At 44.3% G+C, this 22490-nt stretch overlaps 1 protein-coding gene across 2 annotated transcripts in view; it reads left to right on the top strand.

The window, feature by feature from the left end:
• Positions 1-12433, top strand: part of LOC139545630 (adhesion G protein-coupled receptor E2-like) — a 37125-nt gene extending 24692 nt beyond the window's left edge. The window contains exons 3-7 of one of the 2 annotated variants that reach the window (XM_071353606.1): positions 810-956; positions 1435-1518; positions 6399-6527; positions 7193-7314; positions 12117-12433. In XM_071353606.1, coding sequence (XP_071209707.1) covers positions 810-956; positions 1435-1518; positions 6399-6527; positions 7193-7314; positions 12117-12122 — 488 coding nt within the window. In that variant the 3' untranslated portion in view covers positions 12123-12433. The remainder of the gene's footprint in view (positions 1-809; positions 957-1434; positions 1519-6398; positions 6528-7192; positions 7315-12116) is intronic. The other variant, XM_071353615.1, reaches the window with a different exon arrangement.
• Positions 12434-22490: the final 10057 nt, after the last annotated feature.

Here is a 22490-nt window from a genome sequence, read left to right as displayed (position 1 = left end):
AGGTTAGGGAGTCACTGGAGGATAGGGAGACATTGGAGGAGAGGTTAGGGAATCACTGGAGGAGAGGTTAGGGAGTCACTGGAGGAGAGGTTTGGGAATACCTGGAGGAGAGGTTAGGGAGTCACTGGAGGAGAGGTTAGGGAGTCACTGGAGGAGAGGTTAGGGAGTCACTGGAGGAGAGGTTAGGGAGACACTGGAGGAGAGGTTAGGGAGTCACAGGAGGAGAGGTTAGGGAGACACTGGAGGAGAGGTTAGGGAGTCACTGGAGGAGAGGTTATTGAGTCACCGGAGGAGAGGTTAGGAGAGGTTAGGGACTCACTGGAGGAGAGGTTAGGAGAGATTAGGGACTCACTGGAGGAGAGGTTAGGAAGACACTGGAGGAGAGGTTAGGAGAGGTTAGGGACGCACTGGAGGAGAGGTTAGGGAGCCACTGGAGGAGAGGTTAGGAGAGGTTAGGGAGTCACTGGAGGAGAGGTTAGGGAATCACTGGAGGAGAGGTTAGGGACTCACTGGAGGAGAGGTTAGGAGAGGTTAGGGACTCACTGGAGGAGAGGTTAGGGAGTCACTGGAGGAGAGGTTAGGAGAGGTTAGGGACTCACTGGAGGATAGGTTAGGGAGTCACTGGAGGAGAGGTTAGGAGAGGTTAGGGAGTCACTGGGGGAGAGGTTATGAGAGGTTAGGGAGTCACTGGAGGAGAGGTTAGGAGAGGTTAGGGAGTCACTGGGGGAGAGGTTAGGAGAGGTTAGGGACTCACTGGAGGAGAGGTAAGGGAGTCACTGCTCTATTACCATATTTCTTTCTCTCTTCAGATCTCAATGAGTGCGAGGTGGAACCACAGGTTTGTGGCAGCAACAACATTTGCCGCAACACCATCGGGAGCTTCAACTGTCAGTGTCGACCTGGGTTCACATCCACAACGACTGTCAACTTTACTGCTCTCACTGGGGAGTGTAAGGGTGAGTATTCAAGTGTGTGTGTGTGTGTGTGTGTGTGTGTGTGTGTGTGTGTGTGTGTGTGTGTGTGTGTGTGTGTGTGTGTGTGTGTGTGTGTGTGTGTGTGTGTGTGTGTGTGTGTGTGTGTGTGTGTGTGTGTGTGTGTGTGTGTGTGTGTGTGTAAATGCTACAATGTCAAGGGAATCTCTCTGTCTCTCTCCCCCTCTCTCCCTCTCTCCTACTCCCTCTCTCCCCCTCTCTCCCTCTCCCTCTCCCTCTCTCCCTCTCCCTCTCCTTCTCCTTCTCCCTCTCTCCCTCTCCTTCTCCCTCTCTCCCTCTCCCTCTCCCTCTCTCCCTCTCCTTCTCCCTCTCTCCCTCTCCCTCTCCTTCTCCCTCTCTCCCTCTCCTTCTCCCTCTCTCCCTCTCCCTCTCTCCCTCTCCCTCTCTCCCTCTCCTTCTCCATCTCTCTATATGTCTGTATTTCACTCTGGTCCTCTTGTAGACATCAATGGTTGCTTCGACTGTCCCTGTACTTCTGGATTCGGCGAAAGAAGAAATGGGGATTGTAACGATGAGTCCAGAGTGTGTATGTGTGTGGGGAGGTGTCTGTGTGGGGAGGTGTGTGTGGGGATGTCTGTGTGGGGATGTCTGTGTGGGGATGTCTGTGTGGGGATGTCTGTGTGTGTGGGGAGGTGTGTGTGGGGATGTCTGTGTGGGGAGGTGTGTGTGGGGAGGTGTGTGTGGATGTTTGTGTGGGGATTTGTATGTGGGGCGGTGTGTGTGGGGTGTGTGTGGGGAGGTGTGTGTGGGGAGGTGTGTGTGGGGATGTCTGTGTGGGGATGTCTGTGTGGGGATGTCTGTGTGGGGATGTCTGTGTGTGTGGGGATTTGTATGTGGGGCGGTAAGTGTGGGGTGTGTGTGGGGAGGTGTGTGTGGGGAGGTGTGTGTGGGGATGTGTGTGGGGAGGTGTGTGTGGGGCGGTGTGTGTGTGTTTCACATAACTTCTTGTTTGTTTACACACTTATACTCTTATGTTGTCACATCGGCATGGCAACGGATGTAATTGAGACCCTGTATGTGTGTGTGTGTGTGTGATGTGAGGGTCTCAGCTTCGCTTGTGTATGTGTGTGTGTGTGTGTGTTCCATCGGTGTGCGCCGCTCTGGGCATGTGCACAAACACACCTGGCCGATACACCTGCACCTGTCCGCCAGGGCTCAGTAACCACGGCAACAGTACTCTAGCCCTTGACCCCATTAATTTGTTCGCGTTCCACTCCAAATGGTTCCCAGAACTCACAGCTGTACCTATCACATGATACAGCAGCAATCTGATGCCCGACTGAGCTGTCAGTGAGGTGGAGCGCAGCCATTGGTTGATACAATACAACACCCGCCCATCTATTCAGACAGGAACTGGACCATCAGCCAAACACATCATATGATATAGCACAGTTGATGACGTAGCACGCAGCCATTGGTTGATACAATACATGTAACAGTCCTGACCTATTTATGTTAGTTTTTATGTGTTTTTGGTCAGGGCATGTGTTTTGGGTGGGCAGTCTATGTTACCTGTTTCTATGTTGGTTTCGGTTTGCCTGGTATGGCTCTTGATTAGAGGCAGGTGGTTTGCATTTTCCTCTAATCAAGAGTCATATTTAGGTAGGGCATTATCACTGTGTGTTTGTGGGTGATTGTCTCCTGTGATGTCTTCGTTATGTTAGATGTATTCACTTTTGGAGCTGTTTGGCTGTTCGTTCGTTTCGATGTCCGTTCCTGTTCGTGAGTTTACGTTTGTCGATGTAAGTTTATGTTCAGGTCGCGTGTACGTCGTTTTCTTATTTTGTAGTTTGTTGAAAGTGTTTTGGTTGTTTTCGTGTCATCAGTTATCGTTGTAAATAAATAAAGATGGCATATTTCCCTGACTCCGCATTTTGGTCAGAAGATCCTTCTCTCCTCACCTCATCCGAGGATGAGGAAAGCGTCAGCTCTAACAGAATCACCCACCAAAATACAGAGACCAAGCGGTATGGGAATGCTCGACGGAGCAATAAGGATTTCTGGACTTGGGAGGAGATATTGGACGGTAGAGGACCTTGGGCTCAACCAGGGGAATATCGCCGTCCTAAGGAGGAGAAGAGGGCAGCCACAGCCCAGGAGCGCTGGTATGAGGAGGCAGCGCGACGACGCGGTTGGGAGCTCATGAGTAAGACCCAAAAATTTCTTGGGGGGGGGCACACGAGGAGTGTGGCAAAGCCGGGTAGGATACCCGAGCCAACTCCCCGTGCTTACCGTGGAGGTAGAAGGCGTCGTACTGGTAAGACACCGTGTTATGCGGTAAAGCGCACGGTGTCCCCAGTACGCGTGCTTAGCCCAGTGCGGGCTATTCCACCTTGCCGCACTGGGAGGGCTAGGTTGGGCATCGAGCCGGGTGCCATGAAGCCGGCCCAACGTAGCTGGTCTCCAGTGCGTCTCCTCGGGCCGGTGTACATGGCACCAGCCTTACAGGTGGTGTCCCCGGTTCGCCTGCATAGCCCAGTGCGGGCTATTCCACCTCGCCGCACTGGCAGGGCTACGGGGTTCATTCAACCTGGTAGGGTTGGGGAGGCTCGGTGCTCAAGAGCACGTGTCCTCCTTCACGGTCCGGTATATCCGGTGCCACCTCCATGTACCAGTCCTCCGGTGGCAGCCCCCCGTACCAGGCTGTCTCTCCGGGTTCTCTCTCCTGCTGTTTCCTCCTCTCCAGCGCAGCCGGTGCCTAGACCACGCACCAGGCTGTCTCTCCTTCTCCTCCCTACAGAGCCATCCGTCTCCCCAGCGCCATCTGAGCCATCCGTCTCCCCAGCGCCATCTGAGCCATCCGTCTCCCCAGCGCCATCTGAGCCATCCGTCTCTCCAGCGCCATCTGAGCCATCCGTCTCCCCAGCGCCGTCTGAGCCATCCGTCTGCCATGAGCCTGCAAAGCCGCCCGTCTGCCATGAGCCTGCAAAGCCGCCCGTCTGCCATGAGCCTACAGAGCCATCCGCCAGACAGGAGCCGCTAGAGCCGTCAGCCAGACAGGAGCCGCTAGAGCCGTCAGCCAGACAGGATCTGCCAGAGCCGCCAACCAGACAGGATCTGCCAGAGCCGCCAACCAGACAGGATCTGCCAGAGCCGCCAACCAGACAGGATCTGCCAGAGCCGCCAACCAGACAGGATCTGCCAGAGCCGCCAACCAGACAGGATCTGCCAGAGCCGCCAGCGAGCCATGAGCAGCCAGAGCCGTCAGCGAGCCATGAGCAGCCAGAGCCGTCAAAGAGCCATGAGCAGCCAGAGCCGTCAGAGAGCCATGAGCAGCCAGAGCCGTCAGAGAGCCATGAGCAGCCAGAGCCGTCAGCCTGCCATGAGCGTCGAGAGCCGTCAGCCTGCCATGAGCGTCGAGAGCCGTCAGCCTGCCATGAGCGTCGAGAGCCGTCAGCCTGCCATGAGCGTCGAGAGCCGTCAGCCTGCCATGAGCGTCGAGAGCCGTCAGCCTGCCATGAGCGTCGAGAGCCGTCAGCCTGCCATGAGCGTCGAGAGCCGTCAGTCTGCCATGAGCGTCGAGAGCCGTCAGCCTGCATGGACCTGCCAGAGCCGTCCAAACAGGACCTGCCAGAGTCCTTCAGCCGGGATCTGCCCCTTGTCCCGGTGTTGCCCCTTGTCCCGGTGCTGCCCCTTGTCCCGGTGCTGCCCCTTGTCCCGGTGCTGCCCCTTGTCCCGGTGCTGCCCCTTGTCCCGGTGCTGCCCCTTGTCCCGGTGCTGCCCCTTGTCCCGGTGCTGCCCCTTGTCCCGGTGCTGCCCCTTATTCCAGTGATGGTCCTTATCCTGGTGCTGCCCCTTGTTTTTGTGCTGCCCCTTGTCCCGGTGCTACCCCTTGTCCCGGTGCTGCCCCTTGTTCCGGTGCTAGCTGATTATTTAGGGGAAGGTAATGTTTGGGTGGTCAGTGGTAGGGGTAGACAGAAGAGGGGAGTGACTATGGTGGTATGGGGACAGCGTCCGGAACCGGAACCACCACCGTGGTCAACTGCCCACCCGGACCCTCCCCTGGACTTTGTGCTGGTGCGCCCGGCGTTCGCACCTTGGGGGGGGGGTACTGTAACAGTCCTGACCTATTTATGTTAGTTTTTATGTGTTTTTGGTCAGGGCATGTGTTTTGGGTGGGCAGTCTATGTTACCTGTTTCTATGTTGGTTTCGGTTTGCCTGGTATGGCTCTTGATTAGAGGCAGGTGGTTTGCATTTTCCTCTAATCAAGAGTCATATTTAGGTAGGGCATTATCACTGTGTGTTTGTGGGTGATTGTCTCCTGTGATGTCTTCGTTATGTTAGATGTATTCACTTTTGGAGCTGTTTGGCTGTTCGTTCGTTTCGATGTCCGTTCCTGTTCGTGAGTTTACGTTTGTCGATGTAAGTTTATGTTCAGGTCGCGTGTACGTCGTTTTCTTATTTTGTAGTTTGTTGAAAGTGTTTTGGTTGTTTTCGTGTCATCAGTTATCGTTGTAAATAAATAAAGATGGCATATTTCCCTGACTCCGCATTTTGGTCAGAAGATCCTTCTCTCCTCACCTCATCCGAGGATGAGGAAAGCGTCAGCTCTAACAATACAACACCCGCCCATCTAGTCAGACAGGAACTGGACCATCAGCATCATATGATATAGCACAGTTGATGACGTAGCACGCAGCCATTGGTTGATACAATACAACACCCGCCCATCTAGTCAGACAGGAACTGGACCATCAGCATCATATGATATAGCACAGTTGATGACGTAGCACGCAGCCATTGGTTGATACAATACAACACCTGCAATGTAGTCGGACTGGAACGAGACCCCGTACCCTAAACCAGTTTGAACTGTAACCCCAACACATCGTCTTGCATGCGGCAGAACTAAGACTCTTGGTCCCAATAATCTCTCCTTTCTCGTGAAGTGTGCACTTGTTCACTTTCCTTCACTGAACTCACACTAGCACGCCTCCACCAATCCAATGCCTTTAATGAGCGTATACTTCAGAAGGAAGGAGAGAGTAGTTATCTTCTGCAGTCAAATGACCTAGTGGCCTCATGGGTGGAATGTTATATAATAATTTTCATATTTTCATAATTAATAAACATAATTTTTCTTTATCCGCCGAAAGTCTGTTTTTCTTTGTCAAATGGTTTAGTTATATTTCAGTCTTCTGTGTTGTATATAAAGTGTATTATTGGGATGCAAACTCAAAATGTAATACATTTCAAATTTGACATGGTACCGGTGTCTTATATTTTATAAGCCCATAACCATGTGTGTGAGGTAGATACTTTGGTTTCAAAGTAGATGTGTTTAAGACCACCAAGAAACAGTCTGTGTGACTCTCTTTCACTCTCACTTTCTGTCTCCATTCCTGCTCTTGCCACTCCCCCCTCCATCTCTCACCATCTCTCCATCTTTCCATCTCTGTGTTCAGACGTGGACGAGTGTAAGGAGCAGACTGCTGATTGCCCCAACAAGTCATTCTGTGTGAACACCCCAGGATCTTACGACTGCATCTGTCTGTCTGGGTACACACTAACAGAGAGCAAGAGGGGGTGTATGGGTGAGAAACATGCTTTTATCATATGGGATAATGATATTATTCTATGTGTAGGTGGGGAGAGGCTTGGCTAACAGCAACAGCCATGTGAGAGACTTGGGTCGCAGTTTAGTGTGTGCGTGTGCGTGTGTGTGTGTGTGTGTGTGTGTGTGTGCGTGTGCGTGTGCGTGTGCGTGCGTGTGCGTGTGCGTGTGTGTGTGTGTGTGTGTGTGTGTGTGTGTGTGTGTGTGTGTGTGTGTGTGTGTGTGTGTGTGTGTGTGTGTGTGTGTGTGTCTGTCGGTGTGAATGTTACTTGTCAAGAGAACAAAACATTAATTTTGCATTATCTTCGTTCTGTTCCATATTTGTAGATCAGTGATTCCCCAACTTCTCCTCTACAAACACAGACTGTCCTCTTCTTTGATGTATTCCACAACTAGCACAGCTGACTCTAATGGGCACCTGATCATCAAGACTTTCATTCGTTAATTCAGCTACGTTAGTTCTGGAATACATCCAACATGTGGACTGTCTTGAGGTACTGGAGGAGAGGTTAGGAAATCACTGGAGGAGAGATTAGGGAATCACTGGTGGAGAGGTTAGGGCATCACTGGAGGAGAGGTTAGGGAATCACTGGAGGAGAAGTTAGGGATTCACTGCCCTACCAACATGTTTCCTTCTCTCTTCAGACCTCGATGAGTGCCAGGAGACACCTCAGGTTTGTGGCAGGAACGCCATTTGCCTCAACACCTTCGGGAGCTACCACTGCCAGTGCCAACCTGGGTTCAGAATCTCTAATCACACTGTGAAGGTGAGTCCCACAAAAGGGCATCATTGTGTGTATGTGTCTTCTCTTGATTTATTGATTAATTGATTGACTGCTTTAGCTGGAAACATCACTACATACTGTATATATGTAAGTATGTATGGGAAGACTATGCAGTCCATGGAGACCATAGCATTTGTGACTATAAAGACTATTGAGACTATAGTGACAATAGATACTATAGAGACTATAGAGACAATAGATACTATAGAGACTATAGAGACAATAGATACTATAGAGACTATAGGGACAATAGATACTATAGAGACTATAGAGACAATAGATACTATAGAGACTATAGGGACAATAGATACTATGGAGACTATAGGGACAATAGCTACTATGGCAACCACAGAGACTAAAGCATTTATGTCTATATAAACTATTGAGACTTTCGATACTGAGGGACTAAAGATACTAAAGAGACTTTAGAGGAACCACAGAAGAAAGTAACGTCAAAAGAACGGTTGAAGATGCAAAAGGTGTAACCAGGGGGATTACTGAGTGTGTTGGGGAATAGTACTAAGTGAATGTGGATGTGAGAGTTGTGTTGTGTTGAAATGACGTGTTAATATGTTTGAAATTTGGAAATTGAGAGATTGAAATGTGGATAATAACAGATTGATATTTGGAAAATAATTGGTAAGCTGAAGTTCAACGAAGGATTGAAATTCGGACAATAAGAGATATTATTTGTACTGAGTGAATGAGAGCTGTCAGGGGACTAGCCCCGGTGTGAAAGAGGAGTGTGTCTGAATGAATACCCAAACCAATTCTGTGAGCTGAGTTTTTAGCATTATATAGGGATTCTGCGTGACATAAAAGGAAAGAGATATAAAAGGAGAGAGAACTATTACCGAATATACTGTATGAATATTATAATGGGTTACTAGAGATGTGTTAATGTAATATGTTATTAGTGGCTTTCAGATAGCACTTTAATAATGTGGTGTCTTAGTACTTTGAAGAAGTGTGTTAAAATACAAGGTCACATGAGGAAAAGAGGAATTGAGACTCATATCATATCAGAGGCTTCCATCTGTTGTTTGGGTTAAAGATAAGCTTCCTGTGGACAAATAGATCAGCCGCCAGTGAAAATGAATGGTACTCACTGAACTCAAACAGGCTGTAAGGGACATTTGTGACAGAGATTCTGTGACACTTGGGACAGAAAGAGCATACAGTACAAGTCAAAAGTTTGGACACGCCTACTCATACAAGGGTTTTCATTATTTTTACTATTTTCTACTATGAAATAACACATATGGAATCACGTAGTAACCAAAAAAGTGTAAAACAAATTTAAAAAGTAGCCGCCTTTTGTGTTGATGACAGCTTTGCACACTCTTGGCATTCTCTCAAACAGCTTTATGAGATAGTCAACTGGAATGAATTTCAATTAACAGGTTTGTTTTGTTAAAAGTTAATTGAGGAATTTATTTCCTTCTTAATGTGTTTGAGCCAATCACTTGTGTTGTGACAAGGTAGGGGTGGTACACAGAAGATAGTCCTATTTGGTAAAAGACCAAGTCAACATTATTGCAAGAACAGTTCAAATAAGCAAAGAGAAACAACAGTCAACAATGTGGAAAATTTCAAGAACTTTGAAAGTTTCATCAGGTGCAGTCGCAAAAAACATCAAGCGCTATGATGATACTGGATCTCATGAGGACCACCACAGGAAAGGAAAACCCAGAAATACCTTTGTTGCGGAGGATAAGTATTATAGTTACCAGCCTCAGAAATTACAGCCCAAATAAATGGTTCACAGAGTTCAAGTAACAGACACATCTCTACATCAACTGTTCAGAGGAGACTGCATGAATCAGGCCTTCATGGTCGAATTACTGCAAAGAAACCACTACTAAATAATAAGAGATTTGCTTGCACCAAGAAACACAAGAAATAGACATTAACCTGATGAGGACCAGAGGGCGCTATTTACACTTTGGGGGAAAATCGTTCCCAATTTAAACGGCCTCGTACTCAATTCTTGCTCGTACAATATGCATATTATTATTACTATTGGATAGAAAACACTCTCTAGTTTCTAAAACCGTTTGAATTTTGTCTGTGGGTAAAACAGAACTCTTTTGGCAGCACACTTTCTGACCAGGAAGTGGAAAGTCTGAATTCGATGCTCTGTTTAGGGACCTGCCTATAAATGGGCATGATACGTATGACTATACGTGCACGTCATACACCTTCCCCTAGATTTCAAGAGGAACTGAGAGAAGAAATGAGTTGATTATCTTGGCCTGAGATGGAATGAACCCTCTTGGAATGACGTGTCCTCCATTTTAGGTTTTTTGTAAGGCGCGTGGAGGGACCTGTAATTGCCTTCTGAAGAGCTGTCGTTACGGGCGAATACTATCTCCGGCTTTGATTTTATTTGATACATGTCACAATATCATCGTAAAGTATGTTTTTTCAATATAGTTTTATTAGAATATTGATATTTTTTCGGGACGTTAGGCGTGTTGCGTTGTCTGTGTTTGTTGACGATGGAGAGCTACTTGCCAATTGGCTAGTGCGCTTGCTAATTCAAGAGGGACAAAGGACATTCTAAAACCAAACAACGATTGTTCCCGACAAAGGACCTCTTGTACAACATTCTGATGGAAGCTCATAAAAAGTAGAACTCATTTTATGATTCTATTTCATATATCTGTCGAACTGTGTACTATTAGTTTTGCGCTCAGGTTTTGGTCACTATCTCGCCATAACCTAAGCCTTATGTCGTAAAGAAGTTATTTTTAGAATTCTAACACTGCGATTGCATTAAGAACTAGTGTATCTATCATTTCCTATACAACATGTATTTTTTTGTAATGTTTATGAATAGTTATTTGGTCAGAATAGGTGAGAGTCTAATAGAAATATCCGCACATTCTGGGAAAAAGATGCTACGTTAGCACAGTGTGTAACCACTGATTTCAGCTCTAAATATGCAACTTTTCGAACAAAACATAAGTGTATGTATAACCTGATGTTATAGGACTGTCATCTGATGGAGCTTATCAAGGTTAGTCAAAAATTATATATCTTTTGCTGGTTTGTTACGATCGCTAACGTGCCTATTGCTATCGCTAACGTGCCTTGATGAATGAATGCGGTAGTGTGGTAGGCTATTGTAGTAAGCTAATATAATGCTATATTGTGTTTTCGCTGTAAAACACTTAAAAAATCTGAAATATTTGCTGGATTCACAAGATCTTTGTCTTTCATTTGCTGTACACCATCGGTTTTTCAGAAATGTTTTATGACGAGTATTTATGTATTGCACGTTGGTGTCTGTAATTACTCTGGCTGCTTCCGTGCTATTTCTGACGGTAGCTGTTATTGTAGCTGCAATGTAAAACTGATTTATAGCTCAAATATGCACATTTTTCGAACAAAACATAGATTTATTGTATAACATGTTATAAGACTGTCATCTGATGAAGTTGTTTCTTGGTTAGTTTGGTTGGTTCTTGGTTAGTTAGGTTGGCTTTGTGCATGCTACCTGTGCTGTGAAAAATGTCTGTCCTTTTTTTGTATTTGGTGGTGAGCTAACATAAATATACGTGGTGTTTTCACTGTAAAACATTTAAAGAATCGGACATGTTGGCTGGATTCACAAGATGTGTATCTTTCAAATGCTGTATTGGACTTGTTAATGTGTGAAAGTTAAATATTTCTAAAAAATATATTTTGAATTTCGCGCTCTGCCTTTTCAGTGGAATGTGGGAGGAGTTCCGCCTGCGGAACCCCAGAGCCAGACAGGTTAAACCGGTGAAAATATGTCCTTTGGTCTGATGAGTCCAAATTTTAGATTTTTGGTTCCAACCGCCGTGTCGTTGTGAGACACAGAGTAGGTGAACGGATGATCTCCGCATGTGTGGTTCCCACCGTGAAGCAAGGAGGAGGAGGTGTGATGGAGTGGGGGTGCTTTGCTGGTGACACGGTCTGTGATTTATTTAGAATTCAAGGCAGACTTAACCAGCATGGCTACCACAGCATTCTGCAGTGATATGCCATCCAATCTGGTTTGCACTTAGTGGGACTATCATTTGTTTTTCAACAGGACAATGACCCAACACACGTCCAGCCTGTGTAAGGGTTATTTGACCAAGAAGGAAAGTGACAGAGTGCTGCATCCGATGACCTTCCCTCCACAATCACCCGACCTCAACCCAATTTACATAGTTTGGGATGAGTTGGACCGCATAGTGAAGGAAAAGCAGCCAACAAGTGCTAAGCATATGTGGGAACTCCTTCAAGACTTTTGGAAAAGCATTCAAGGTGAAGCTGGTTTAGAGAATGCCAAGAGTGTGCAAAGCTGTCATCAAGGCAAAGGGTGGCTACTTTGAAGAATCTAAAACATCAAATATAGTTTGATTTGTTCAAAACTTGTTTAGTTACGACATGATTCCATATGTGTTATTTCATAGTTTTGATGTCTTCACTATTATTCTACAATGTATAAAATAGTAAAAATAAAGAAAAACCCTTGAATGAGTAGGTGTGTCCAAACTGTTCACTGGTTCTGCATGTCAATGCAACAGGTTCAAAATGATAAGACGACAAGAAAAGAGCTCTGGGATTATTTACTTTAAAAGGTGCCTGTTCCGCTTAATGGGACACGGTATCATCTGATGTGTCTGAAGTATGATTGTGTATACACATGGTTTAATCAAGACTTCTTGCCCAAGATGCTATAAGCTCGATTAAGATGAAGACTGTTTAGGACTGACTAAGATGTAGCACAGTGAAAACTAAGCACATGTTTATTTTCTTTCTTCCAGGACTGATGGAATGTCCAATATCAAGTTTTCTGATGAGTTTACCAATGATTTTGTCACGTCTGCCCCCTTCTCCCCCCCTCTGGCGCTCGAGGTCGCCAGACGGCTCATCATTACGCACACCTCTCACCATCGTTACGTGCCCCAGCGCTTCATCGGACTCACCTGGACTCCATCACGTCATTGATTATCTACCCTATATCTGTCACCCCCTCCAGTTCATTTCCCGTGTCTGCATTGATGTTGTTACGTTTCTCCTGTCCAGACACTTTTCCTGTTTTTAATCTGTTAATCCAATAAATAATCATTCCCTGTACGTACTTCTCGTCTCCCAGCGTCTGGTATTACAGAGCCATTACAGATTGTGTACATTTCCTTTTGAAAGGCTTGCTGAGGCGTTTGACTTAGGAGAACAGTTAGTGAGACTGTAGTACTTTACAGTATAAAGATACCTTTTATTATTTTTATTGAACCTTTATTTAACAAGTATGTTAAAAACAAATGTTCATTTACAATGATGACCTAGGAACAGTGGGTTAACTGCCTTGTTCAGGGGCAGAATGACAGATTCTTTTATCTTGTCAGCTCGGGGATTCGATCTGTCCACTACAGATGAGGATGAGTGTGTGTGGGTTCCGTCGGTGCGTGGCCCTCTGGGCATGTGCACAAGAACACCTGGTCGATACACCTGTTCGTCAGGGCTCAGTAACCACGGTAACAACACTGCGCCCGGCACAGATGAAACGGCTGAGGCCATGCTAGCCCTGACCGCTGAGCCCTGACCTCTGACCTCTAACCCCGACTCCTGACCTCTAACCCCATGACCCCTATCTTTGGCCACATTCCAATCCAGATGTCTGCCTGAACTCACAGCTGTACCCATCACATGATATAGCAGCAATCTGATGCCTGACTGAGCTGTAAGTCCAGAACAGTCTGTGGGAGGAGCACAGTACTACATAGAGCCAAGACTATATCGAACTCTATTCCACATCAAGTAACTCATGCCAACAGTAAAAATGTATTAAAAAAATACCCCTTATGGAACAGCGCGGACTGTGAAGCAACACAAACATAGACAAATGCATATAAACACACGCAGTATACACACATGTACACATTGTCACGCCCTGACTTTAGTTATATTTGCTTTCTTTATTATTTGGTTAGGTCAAGGTGTGACAAGGGGTGGTTTGTTTAGTTTTTGTATTGTCTAGGGGTTTTTGTCTTGTCTATGGTTTTTTGGTTATCTATGGGGATTTTGTATTGTCTAGGGATATGTAGGTTTATGGTGGCCTGAATGGGTTCCCATTCAGAGACAGCTGTTTATCGTTGTCTCTGATTGGGGATCCTATTTAGGTTGCCATTTTCCATGTTGGTTTTGTGGGTAGTTGTCCATGTTTAGTTGCCTGTGAGCACTACGTTGGCGTCACGTGTCGGTTGGTTGTTGATTGTTTTGTTGGTGACGTCGTTAAATAAACAAGTATGTACGTTCAAAGCGCTGCGCCTTGGTCCACTCCTTTAAACGGCCGTGACACACATGGATTTAGTGTTGGAGATAAGTGGTAGAAGAGTAGAGGCCTGAGGACACACATGAATTTGGTGTTGTAGATAAGTGGTAGTAGAGTAGAGGCCTGAGGACACACATGGATTTAGTGTTGTAGATAAGTGGTAGAAGACTAGAGGCCTGAGGACACACATGAATTTAGTGTTGTAGATAAGTGGTAGTAGAGTAGAGGCCTGAGGACACACATGGATTTAGTGTTGTAGATAAGTGGTAGTAGAGTAGAGGCCTGAGGACACACATGGATTTAGTGTTGTAGATAAGTGGTAGTAGAGTAGAGGCCTGAGGACACACTTAATATGTTGTGAAATCTGTTATGAATATATTGTAATGTTTTTAAAATTGCCTTAATTTTGCTGGAGGAGGAAGATTAGCTGCTGACTTGGCAAAATGAGTGTGACAACCCTGATATAGACTGTTAGAGAGTTTACTACCCTCACTGAACCCAATGCTACTTCCTCAAACAAAGGTTACTGTTATGCCACTGCAAACCGCCCCATAAGGACAGGCCTAGGTTCAGTTACTGTGTAAGCCTGGATAATGATGATCAGTAAGGGACTATGTAAACTGATCTGAGTGTGGTGCTTATATTACAGTAGAGACTCTGTTGCTGTAGAAACCGTTATTCCACTGGCAGCTTCCTCTTTCTAGTGCTGAGGCCCAAATGACACCCTTTTCCCTATATAGTGCACTACATTAGACCAGGGCCCATAGAGAACTATATAATAGGCTGTCATTTGGGATGCGTGCTAGGATGGTTACCATGGTAATTTTTCAGCACTAGTGTGCTGTGGGTTTCTGGGTGTTTTAATCTCCACCTCAACTTCCTCTCTGTCTCATGTCTTCATTTATATCTTAGTTAGTTGGTATCTGATGGTAAACTTGGTTACCCATGGCAACAACTTGGATCTACTATGAATATGATAAGGATGTGACAGTTTTCATTTGTATGTGTTGTTGTGTTGTGTTGTGTGTTGTGTTGTGTTGTTGTGTTGTGTTGTGTTGTGTTGTTGTGTTGTGGTGTTGTGTTGTTGTGTTGTGTTGTGTTGTTGTGTTGTGTTGTGTTGTTGTGTTGTGTTGTGTTGTGTTGTTGTGTTGTGTTGTTGTGTTGTGTTGTGTTGTTGTGTTGTGTTGTGGTGTTGTGTTGTGTTGTTGTGTTGTGTTGTGTTGTGTTGTTGTGTTGTGTTGTGTTGTTGTGGTGTTGTGTTGTGGTGTTGTGTTGTGTTGTGTTGTTGTGTTGTGGTGTGTTGTTGTGGTGTTGTGTTGTGTTGTTGTGTTGTGTTGTTGTGTTGTGTTGTGGTGTGTTGTTGTGTTGTGGTGTGTTGTTGTGTTGTGGTGTTGTGTTGTGGTGTGTTGTTGTGTTGTTGTGTTGTGTGTTGTGGTGGGTTGTTGTGTTGTGGTGTGTGTTGTGGTGTGTTGTTGTGTTGTTGTGTTGTGTTGTGGTGTGTTGTTGTGTTGTGGTGTTGTGTTGCGGTGTGTGTTGTGGTGTGTGTTGTGGTGTGTGGTGTGTTGTATTTATTAAGGATCCCCATTAGTTCCAGTCAAGGCAGCAGCTACTCTTCCTGGGGTCCAGCAACATTAAAGCAGTTTAAAAAAATTACAAAACATTCACAACAGATTTCACAACACACTAAGTGTGTGCCCTCAGACCCCTACTACACAACCACACATCTACAACACAAGATCCATGTGTACGTGTGTGTATAGTGTGTGTATAGTGGATATGTTATTGTGTGTGTATGAGTGTGTCTGTGCTTATGTTTGTGTTGCTTAACAGTCCCACTTTTCCATAAGGTGTATTTTTATCTGTTTCTTAAATCTAATTTTACTGTTTGAATTAGTTACTTGATATGGAATAGACTTCCATGTGGTCATGGCTCTATGTGGTACTGTGCTCCTCCAATTGTCTGTTCTGGACTTGGGGACTGTGAAGAGACCTCTGGTGGCATGTCTTGTGGGGTATGTATGGGTGTCCGAGCTTTGTGTCAGTAGTTCCAACAGACAGTTCAGTGCTTTCAACATGTCCATTCATCTCATAAATACAAGTATTGAGGAAGTCAATCTCTCCTCCACTTTGAGCCAGGAAAGTTTGACACGCATATCATTAGTGTTAGCTCTCTGCGTACAACTCTCGGCTATTCCTTGCCACACCTTTTGAAACTATCTGCAGCTCTTTGTTAAGTGTTGTAGTCATTTCAGTCACTGTAGTAGCTGACACATATAGTGTTGAGTCATCCGCATGCATAGACACACTGGCTTTACCCAAAAGTATGTCAACTGCTCGGCCTCTGACCACAAGGCACTACAGAGGGGAGTGCGTACGTCCCAGTACATCACTGGGACCAAGCTTCCTGCCATCCAGGACCTCTATACCTAAAGATTGTCAAAGGTTCCACCCACCCTAGTCATGGACTGTTCTCTCTGCTACGGTACCAGAGCGTCAAGTCTAGGTCCAAGAGGCTTCTAAACAGCTTCTAACCCCAAGCCGTAAATCTCCTGAACATCTAATCAAATGGCTACCCAGACTATTTGCATTGCCCCCCCCCCCCCCCCTCTTTTACACTGCTACTACTCTCTGTTATTACCTATGCATAGTCACTTTAATAACTCTACCTACCTCAATTACCTAACTGGTGCCCCCGCACATTGACTCTGTACCGGTACTCCATGTATATAGCCTCGCTATTGTTATTTTTCTGCTGCTCTTTAATTATTTGTTACTTTGGTTTCTTATTCGTATACTTTTTTAGGTATTTTTTATAAAAAAAATTAAACAGCATTGTTGGTTAGGGCTTGTAAGTAAGCATTTCACTGTAAGGTCTACACCTGGTGTAATCAGCATTTCACTGTAGGGTCTACACCTGTTGTATTCAGCATTTCACTGTAGGGTCTACACCTTGTGTATTCAGCATTTCACGGTAAGGTCTACACCTGGTTTATTCAGCATTTCACTGTAAGGTCTACACCTGGTGTAATCAGCATTTCACTGTAGGGTCTACACCTGTTCTATTCGGCATTTCACTGTAAGGTCTACACCTGGTTTATTCAGCATTTCACTGTAAGGTCTACACCTGGTGTATTCAGCATTTCACTGTAAGGTCTACACCTGGTGTAATCAGCATTTCACTGTAAGTTCTACACCTGGTGTATTCAGGGCATTTGAAAAAATAATATTTGATTTGATGTCGCTAGTAAACATTTAAAAAAGTAAGTGGCCTAGAATTCTTGATTCTACCTGGATTATGTTCTAGAGGCTTCCATTAAAGAACACCCTCTGTGTTCTGATAGACAGGTAACTCTTTATCCACAATATAGCAGGGGGTGTAAATCCATAACACACACTTGATTGGTACATACCGTTTTTTACTTTTAACCCTTGTGTAGTCGTAACATTCTGTATACTCCCCTTGTCCTAAGGGTTAAAAATGACCCGCCTTCACTAAACCCCTAAAATAAAGCAGCTTAATGGAATTTTAAACCCCAAATCTATTCTGCATGAAGAAACAACTTGTCATTCATCACAAACTTTGTGAATATCTGGGTTTTCCCTCTTCACACTGCAGAAAGACTGCATTTAATCAGTGGACACCACTCGTTTTTTAATTACAACATAATTGTCATAATTGTTTTCTTTACTTAAGTAGAGGTTTATTATTATTATTATTATTGCTGAAGGTACTGCATAGGTGTAAACATAACTTGTTTAGCAAAAGATAGCACTTGTATAGCCTAAGAAAGTTGCAGAAAGTGCAGAAAGGAGTTACATTACAGACATCAAAAGAAAAATTTACCTCTGAATGGAACCAGTTGCTCATCCATTGTTACTTCAAGCTCAGGGTTGTAGAGGTAGGGCAGACACTCCACCCACTTGTCCCAGACCTCTCTTATGGCCACCAGTTTGTCTCTCACACGTCTTTCAGGTCTTGACTCACATTTAATCAAATCGTAGCATTCTTGAGAAAGTGTGAAAGACTAAGTGGCATCGTGGCACGTAAAATCGCCCTTCCACTCTCTGCATCCCAGAGACTACATGTAGCCTCGCCTCGGGACCTGCAGTGGTTCCTCCTTTAAAAGTTGCGATCTTACACTGCGGGATCTAGAGGTACCGAGCGTCACGGCTTCATTGCTCCAGACAACCACAAAGGGGAGTTAGAGCAATCATTATGCATTTGGGTCCCAAGGTTTTTTCATGACCAATCATATCGAGTGGTTCAAATGACAAATTTGACGCGATCCACCCGTCACTGGGTGAAGATGGCTGACAAAACATTATGGTGGAACCTAATGTAAGTAGTTTAATGTCATAATGAGTCAAGCAAAACATTTACAATTGAGAGGAATATGCTAGTTAATGTAGAGACGAACGTTTGTGCACATTTTTTTGTCATAAAGTAAATTTACAAAAATCGCTATTTAGCAAGTTATCCTTAGGCAGCTAGCTAGCCAGAAAACCAGGCTGTTGTCTTGCGAAACAGTGGATGTAAAGACACTAGCTAGCTGAAGCATTTACTGCAAGTTGAATGTACAATTGTGTAAGCTTGTCTTGCAATGCAGCTGAAGTAACATAGGTAGCTAACTATTTACTTGCTTATTGTGTAGTGGAGAATAAAAATAACTATGTATGACTATGGATGTGTAGCTAGCTACAGTACGTAGCCAATCTGTGTATGGACACTAAAATGTTAGGTTCTGAACTAATATTCTTACCAATCTATGAACCTCAGCTATCATAGTTGTTTTATCAACTTCAAGTCTGAATTGCATTAATGAAGCCTATGGATAGAGTAGAATATAATAACTTTATTGTGCCAAGGATGCAAGTCCTATATACACATGTACTGTAGTTATCACCAAGCATGGGATCCCCACATTGTAGCCTGTCCATTGCTCTGAGACGTCCTTTGGCCATTCTAAATTCTGCATGGGGCATGCTTGCCTTAATGGAACTGACTTTCTGGTCTAACTCTTCATCTGACATATCAGAATGGCATTCCCTGACAGACATATTGTGTTTTTTCGTCCTTCTGTAAAAAAGCTAACCATTACACTGTCATGGAATATGATTATATATCAACTATGAAACAAATGACATGGCCTGCTTATGAGTTTCCATGAAAGAAAGTTAGATTAATTCAACAGAAAATGGCGAAAACAGGCGTTCGTAGCTAATAACTTTTGGTTAGCTTGAGAATAATAATTGCATGATTTATCATTATGTATGTATGTAATATAGTAGAATGTTATGAACCGACACTGAATCGTAGGAGCTAACTACTAGCTATGTAGAAGTTGGACGGAGAACGCCCAGTGCTGCTTACCTGAGACGCCATCATCCTTCGTGTCGGAAAAAAGTTGCTTTCAGAACAATTATTTTTGATTGAAAATAAAAATAGTTTTACTCTCGACAAAAAGACACAAATGCACCTCCATGGCATGTAACAATTAGCCTGTAAATAACCACACCTTCATACAAACTTTCTGCTGTATGCAGAATTCTTGACACACACCCAAAGATGCTGCCATATCCTGCCAGCACGCCCACAAGCGAGCTACTCAGGAGCAGGATGATGACACGTGGAAGAGGGAAAGGAACAATTTGTTGCAAGTTGGGGAGGGGGGCTAATAGCTGAACAGTAGACTATTCAACCTTTACTAAAGAATAGCCTAGTAGCCGAGCTAGGTGGCCTGCTCTCCCTTATGTAAGGAATTAGGCACTTTCCCATGTCTACTACAGTATGTATAGTAGACTTCACAGTAACCTAAAAAACAAATAAAACACATTTCGTTAATAAAAGAATGATAAAAAATACTCTTTCAAAATGCAGATGTTGATTTAGTTATGGATCCATAACGAATTACTGTGGGAATGAATATCACTGATTTACATATTGGAAGAAAGTTGTCTAATGAAGGCAAACCATTTAGAATCCTCCAACCCTGTAGCCTACTGTCCCGACCATGACATTGAACATATTTTCCATTCCATTCTAACAGAAACCCTGAGGGCTTCGTTTTTCTCTGAAGAGAAACACCATAATATTATTCAAATGAATTAAACCACATTTCTTAAAATCCATCCATATACTATGTTATTACAAAAAAGGCTTTAAATTATCTGGGAATGCCAATACAGAATACTATCTCAGCTCGCTGGTCACCATAGCAACGCCCACCCGTAGCACGCGCTCCAGCAGGTATATCTCTCTGGTCACCCCCAAAACCAATTCTTCCTTTGGCCGCCTCTCCTTCCAGTTCTCTGCTGCCAATGACTGGAACGAACTACAAAAATCTCTGAAACTGGAAACACTTATCTCCCTCACTAGCTTTAAGCACCAGCTGTCAGAGCAGCTCATAGATTACTGCACCTGTACATAGCCCATCTATAATTTAGCCCAAACAACTACCTCTTTACCTACTGTATTTATTTATTTTGCTCCTTTGCACCCCATTATTTCTATCTCTACTTTGCACCTTCTTCCACTGCAAACCAACCATTCCAGTGTTATTTTTTTTACTTGCTATATTGTATTTACTTCGCCACCATGGCCTTTTTATATATTTTTTTATTTATTTATATATATATTTTGTTTGCCTTCACCTCCCTTATCTCACCTCACTTGCTCATATTGTATATAGACTTATTTTCACTGTATTATTGACTGTATGTTTGTTTTACTCCATGTGTAACTATGTGTTGTTGTATGTGTCAAACTGCTTTGCTTTATCTTGGCCAGGTCGCAATTGTAAATGAGAACGTGTTCTCAATTTGCCTACCTGGTTAAATAAAGGTGAAATAAATAAATAAAAAAAACTATCAAATGCTGGTGCTCTATATAGGGAAAATGGTGTCATTTAGGAAGCACACAGAGAGCCTAAGCTTAAAGTAGATGTCTGGTTGACTCTCTCTCCCTCCCTCTCCCTCCCTCTCCCTCCCTCTCCCTCTCCCTCCCTCTCCCTCCCTCTCTCTCTCTCTCTCTCCTCTCTCTCTCTCTCTCTCTCTCTCTCTCTCTCTCTCTCTCTCTCTCTCTCTCTCTCTCTCTCTCTCTCTCTCTCTCTCTCTCTCTCTCTCTCTCTCCCTCTCTCTCCCTCTCTCTCTCTCTCTCTCTCTCTCTCTCTCTCTCTCTCTCAATTCAATTCAATTCAATTCAAGGGGCTTTATTGGCATGGGAAACATGTGTTAACATTGCCAAAGCAAGTGAGGTAGACAATACACAAAAGTGAAACAAACAATACAAATTAACAGTAAACATTACACATACAGAAGTTTCAAAACAATAAAGACATTACAAATGTCATATTATATATGTACAGTGTTGTAACAATGTACAAATGGTTAAAGCACACAAGTTAAAATAAATAAGCATAAATATGGGTTGTATTTACAATGGTGTTTGTTCTTCACTGGTTGCCCTTTTCTTGTGGCAACAGGTCACAAATCTTGCTGCTGTGATGTACACTGTGGTATTTCACCCAGTAGATATGGGAGTTTATCAAAATTGGATTTGTTTTCGAATTCTTTGTGGATCTGTGTAATCTGAGGGAAATATGTGTCTCTAATATGGTCATACATTGGGCAGGAGGTTAGGAAGTGCAGCTCGGTTTCCACCTCATTTTGTGGGCAGTGTGCACATAGCCTGTCTTCTCTTGAGAGCCATGTCTGCCTACGGCGGCCTTTCTCAATAGCAAGGCTATGCTCACTGAGTCTGTACATAGTCAAAGCTTTCCTTAAGTTTGGGTCAGTCACAGTGGTCAGGTATTCTGCCACTGTGTACTCTCTGTTTAGGGCCAAATAGCATTCTAGTTTGCTCTGTTTTTTTGTTAATTCTTTCCAATGTGTCAAGTAATTATATTTTAGTTTTCTCATGATTTGGTTGGGTCTAATTGTGCTGTTGTCCTTGGGCTCTGTGGGGTGTGTTTGTGTTTGTGAACAGAGCCCTAGGACCAGCTTGCTTAGGGGACTCTTCTCCAGGTTCATCTCTCTGTAGGTGATGGCTTTGGTATGGAAGGTTTGGGAATCGCTTCCTTTTAGGTGGTTGTAGAATTTAACGGCTCTTTTCTGGATTTGGATAATTAGTGGGTATCGGCCTAATTCTGCTCTGCATGCATTATTTGGTGTTCTACGTTGTACACAGAGGACATTTTTGCAGAATTCTGCATGCAGAGTCTTAATTTGGTGTTTGCCCCATTTTGTGAAATCTTGGTTGGTGAGCGGACCCCAGACCTCACAACCATAAAGGGCAATGGGCTCTATGACTGATTCAAGTATTTTTAGCCAGATCCTAATTGGTATGTTGAAATTTATGTTCCTTTTGATGTCATAGAAGGCCCTTCTTGCCTTGTCTCTCAGATCGTTCACAGCTTTGTGGAAGTTACCTGTGGTGCTGATGTTTAGGCCGAGGTATGTATACTTTTTTGTGTGCTCTAGGGCAACGGTGTCTAGATGGAATTTGTGGTCCTGGCGACTGGACCTCTTTTGGAACACCATTATTTTGGTCTTACTGAGATTTACTGTCAGGGCCCAGGTCTGACAGAATCTGTGCAGAAGATCTAGGTGCTGCTGTAGGCCCTCCTTGGTTGGTGACAGAAGCACCAGATCATCAGCAAACAGCAGACATTTGACTTCGGATTCTAGTAGGGTGAGACCGGGTGCTGCAGACTGTTCTAGTGCCCGCGCCAATTCGTTGATATATATGTTGAAGAGGGTGGGGCTTAAGCTGCATCCCTGTCTCACCCCACGACCCTGTGTGAAGAAATGTGTGTGTTTTTTGCCAATTTTAACCGCACACTTGTTGTTTGTGTACATGGATTTTATA

The sequence above is a fragment of the Salvelinus alpinus genome, chromosome 2, assembly GCF_045679555.1.
Source record: "Salvelinus alpinus chromosome 2, SLU_Salpinus.1, whole genome shotgun sequence".
NCBI lineage: Eukaryota > Metazoa > Chordata > Actinopteri > Salmoniformes > Salmonidae > Salvelinus > Salvelinus alpinus.
Note: the sequence above shows the minus strand (reverse complement) of the source record. Positions and strands in the feature narration are given on the sequence as shown.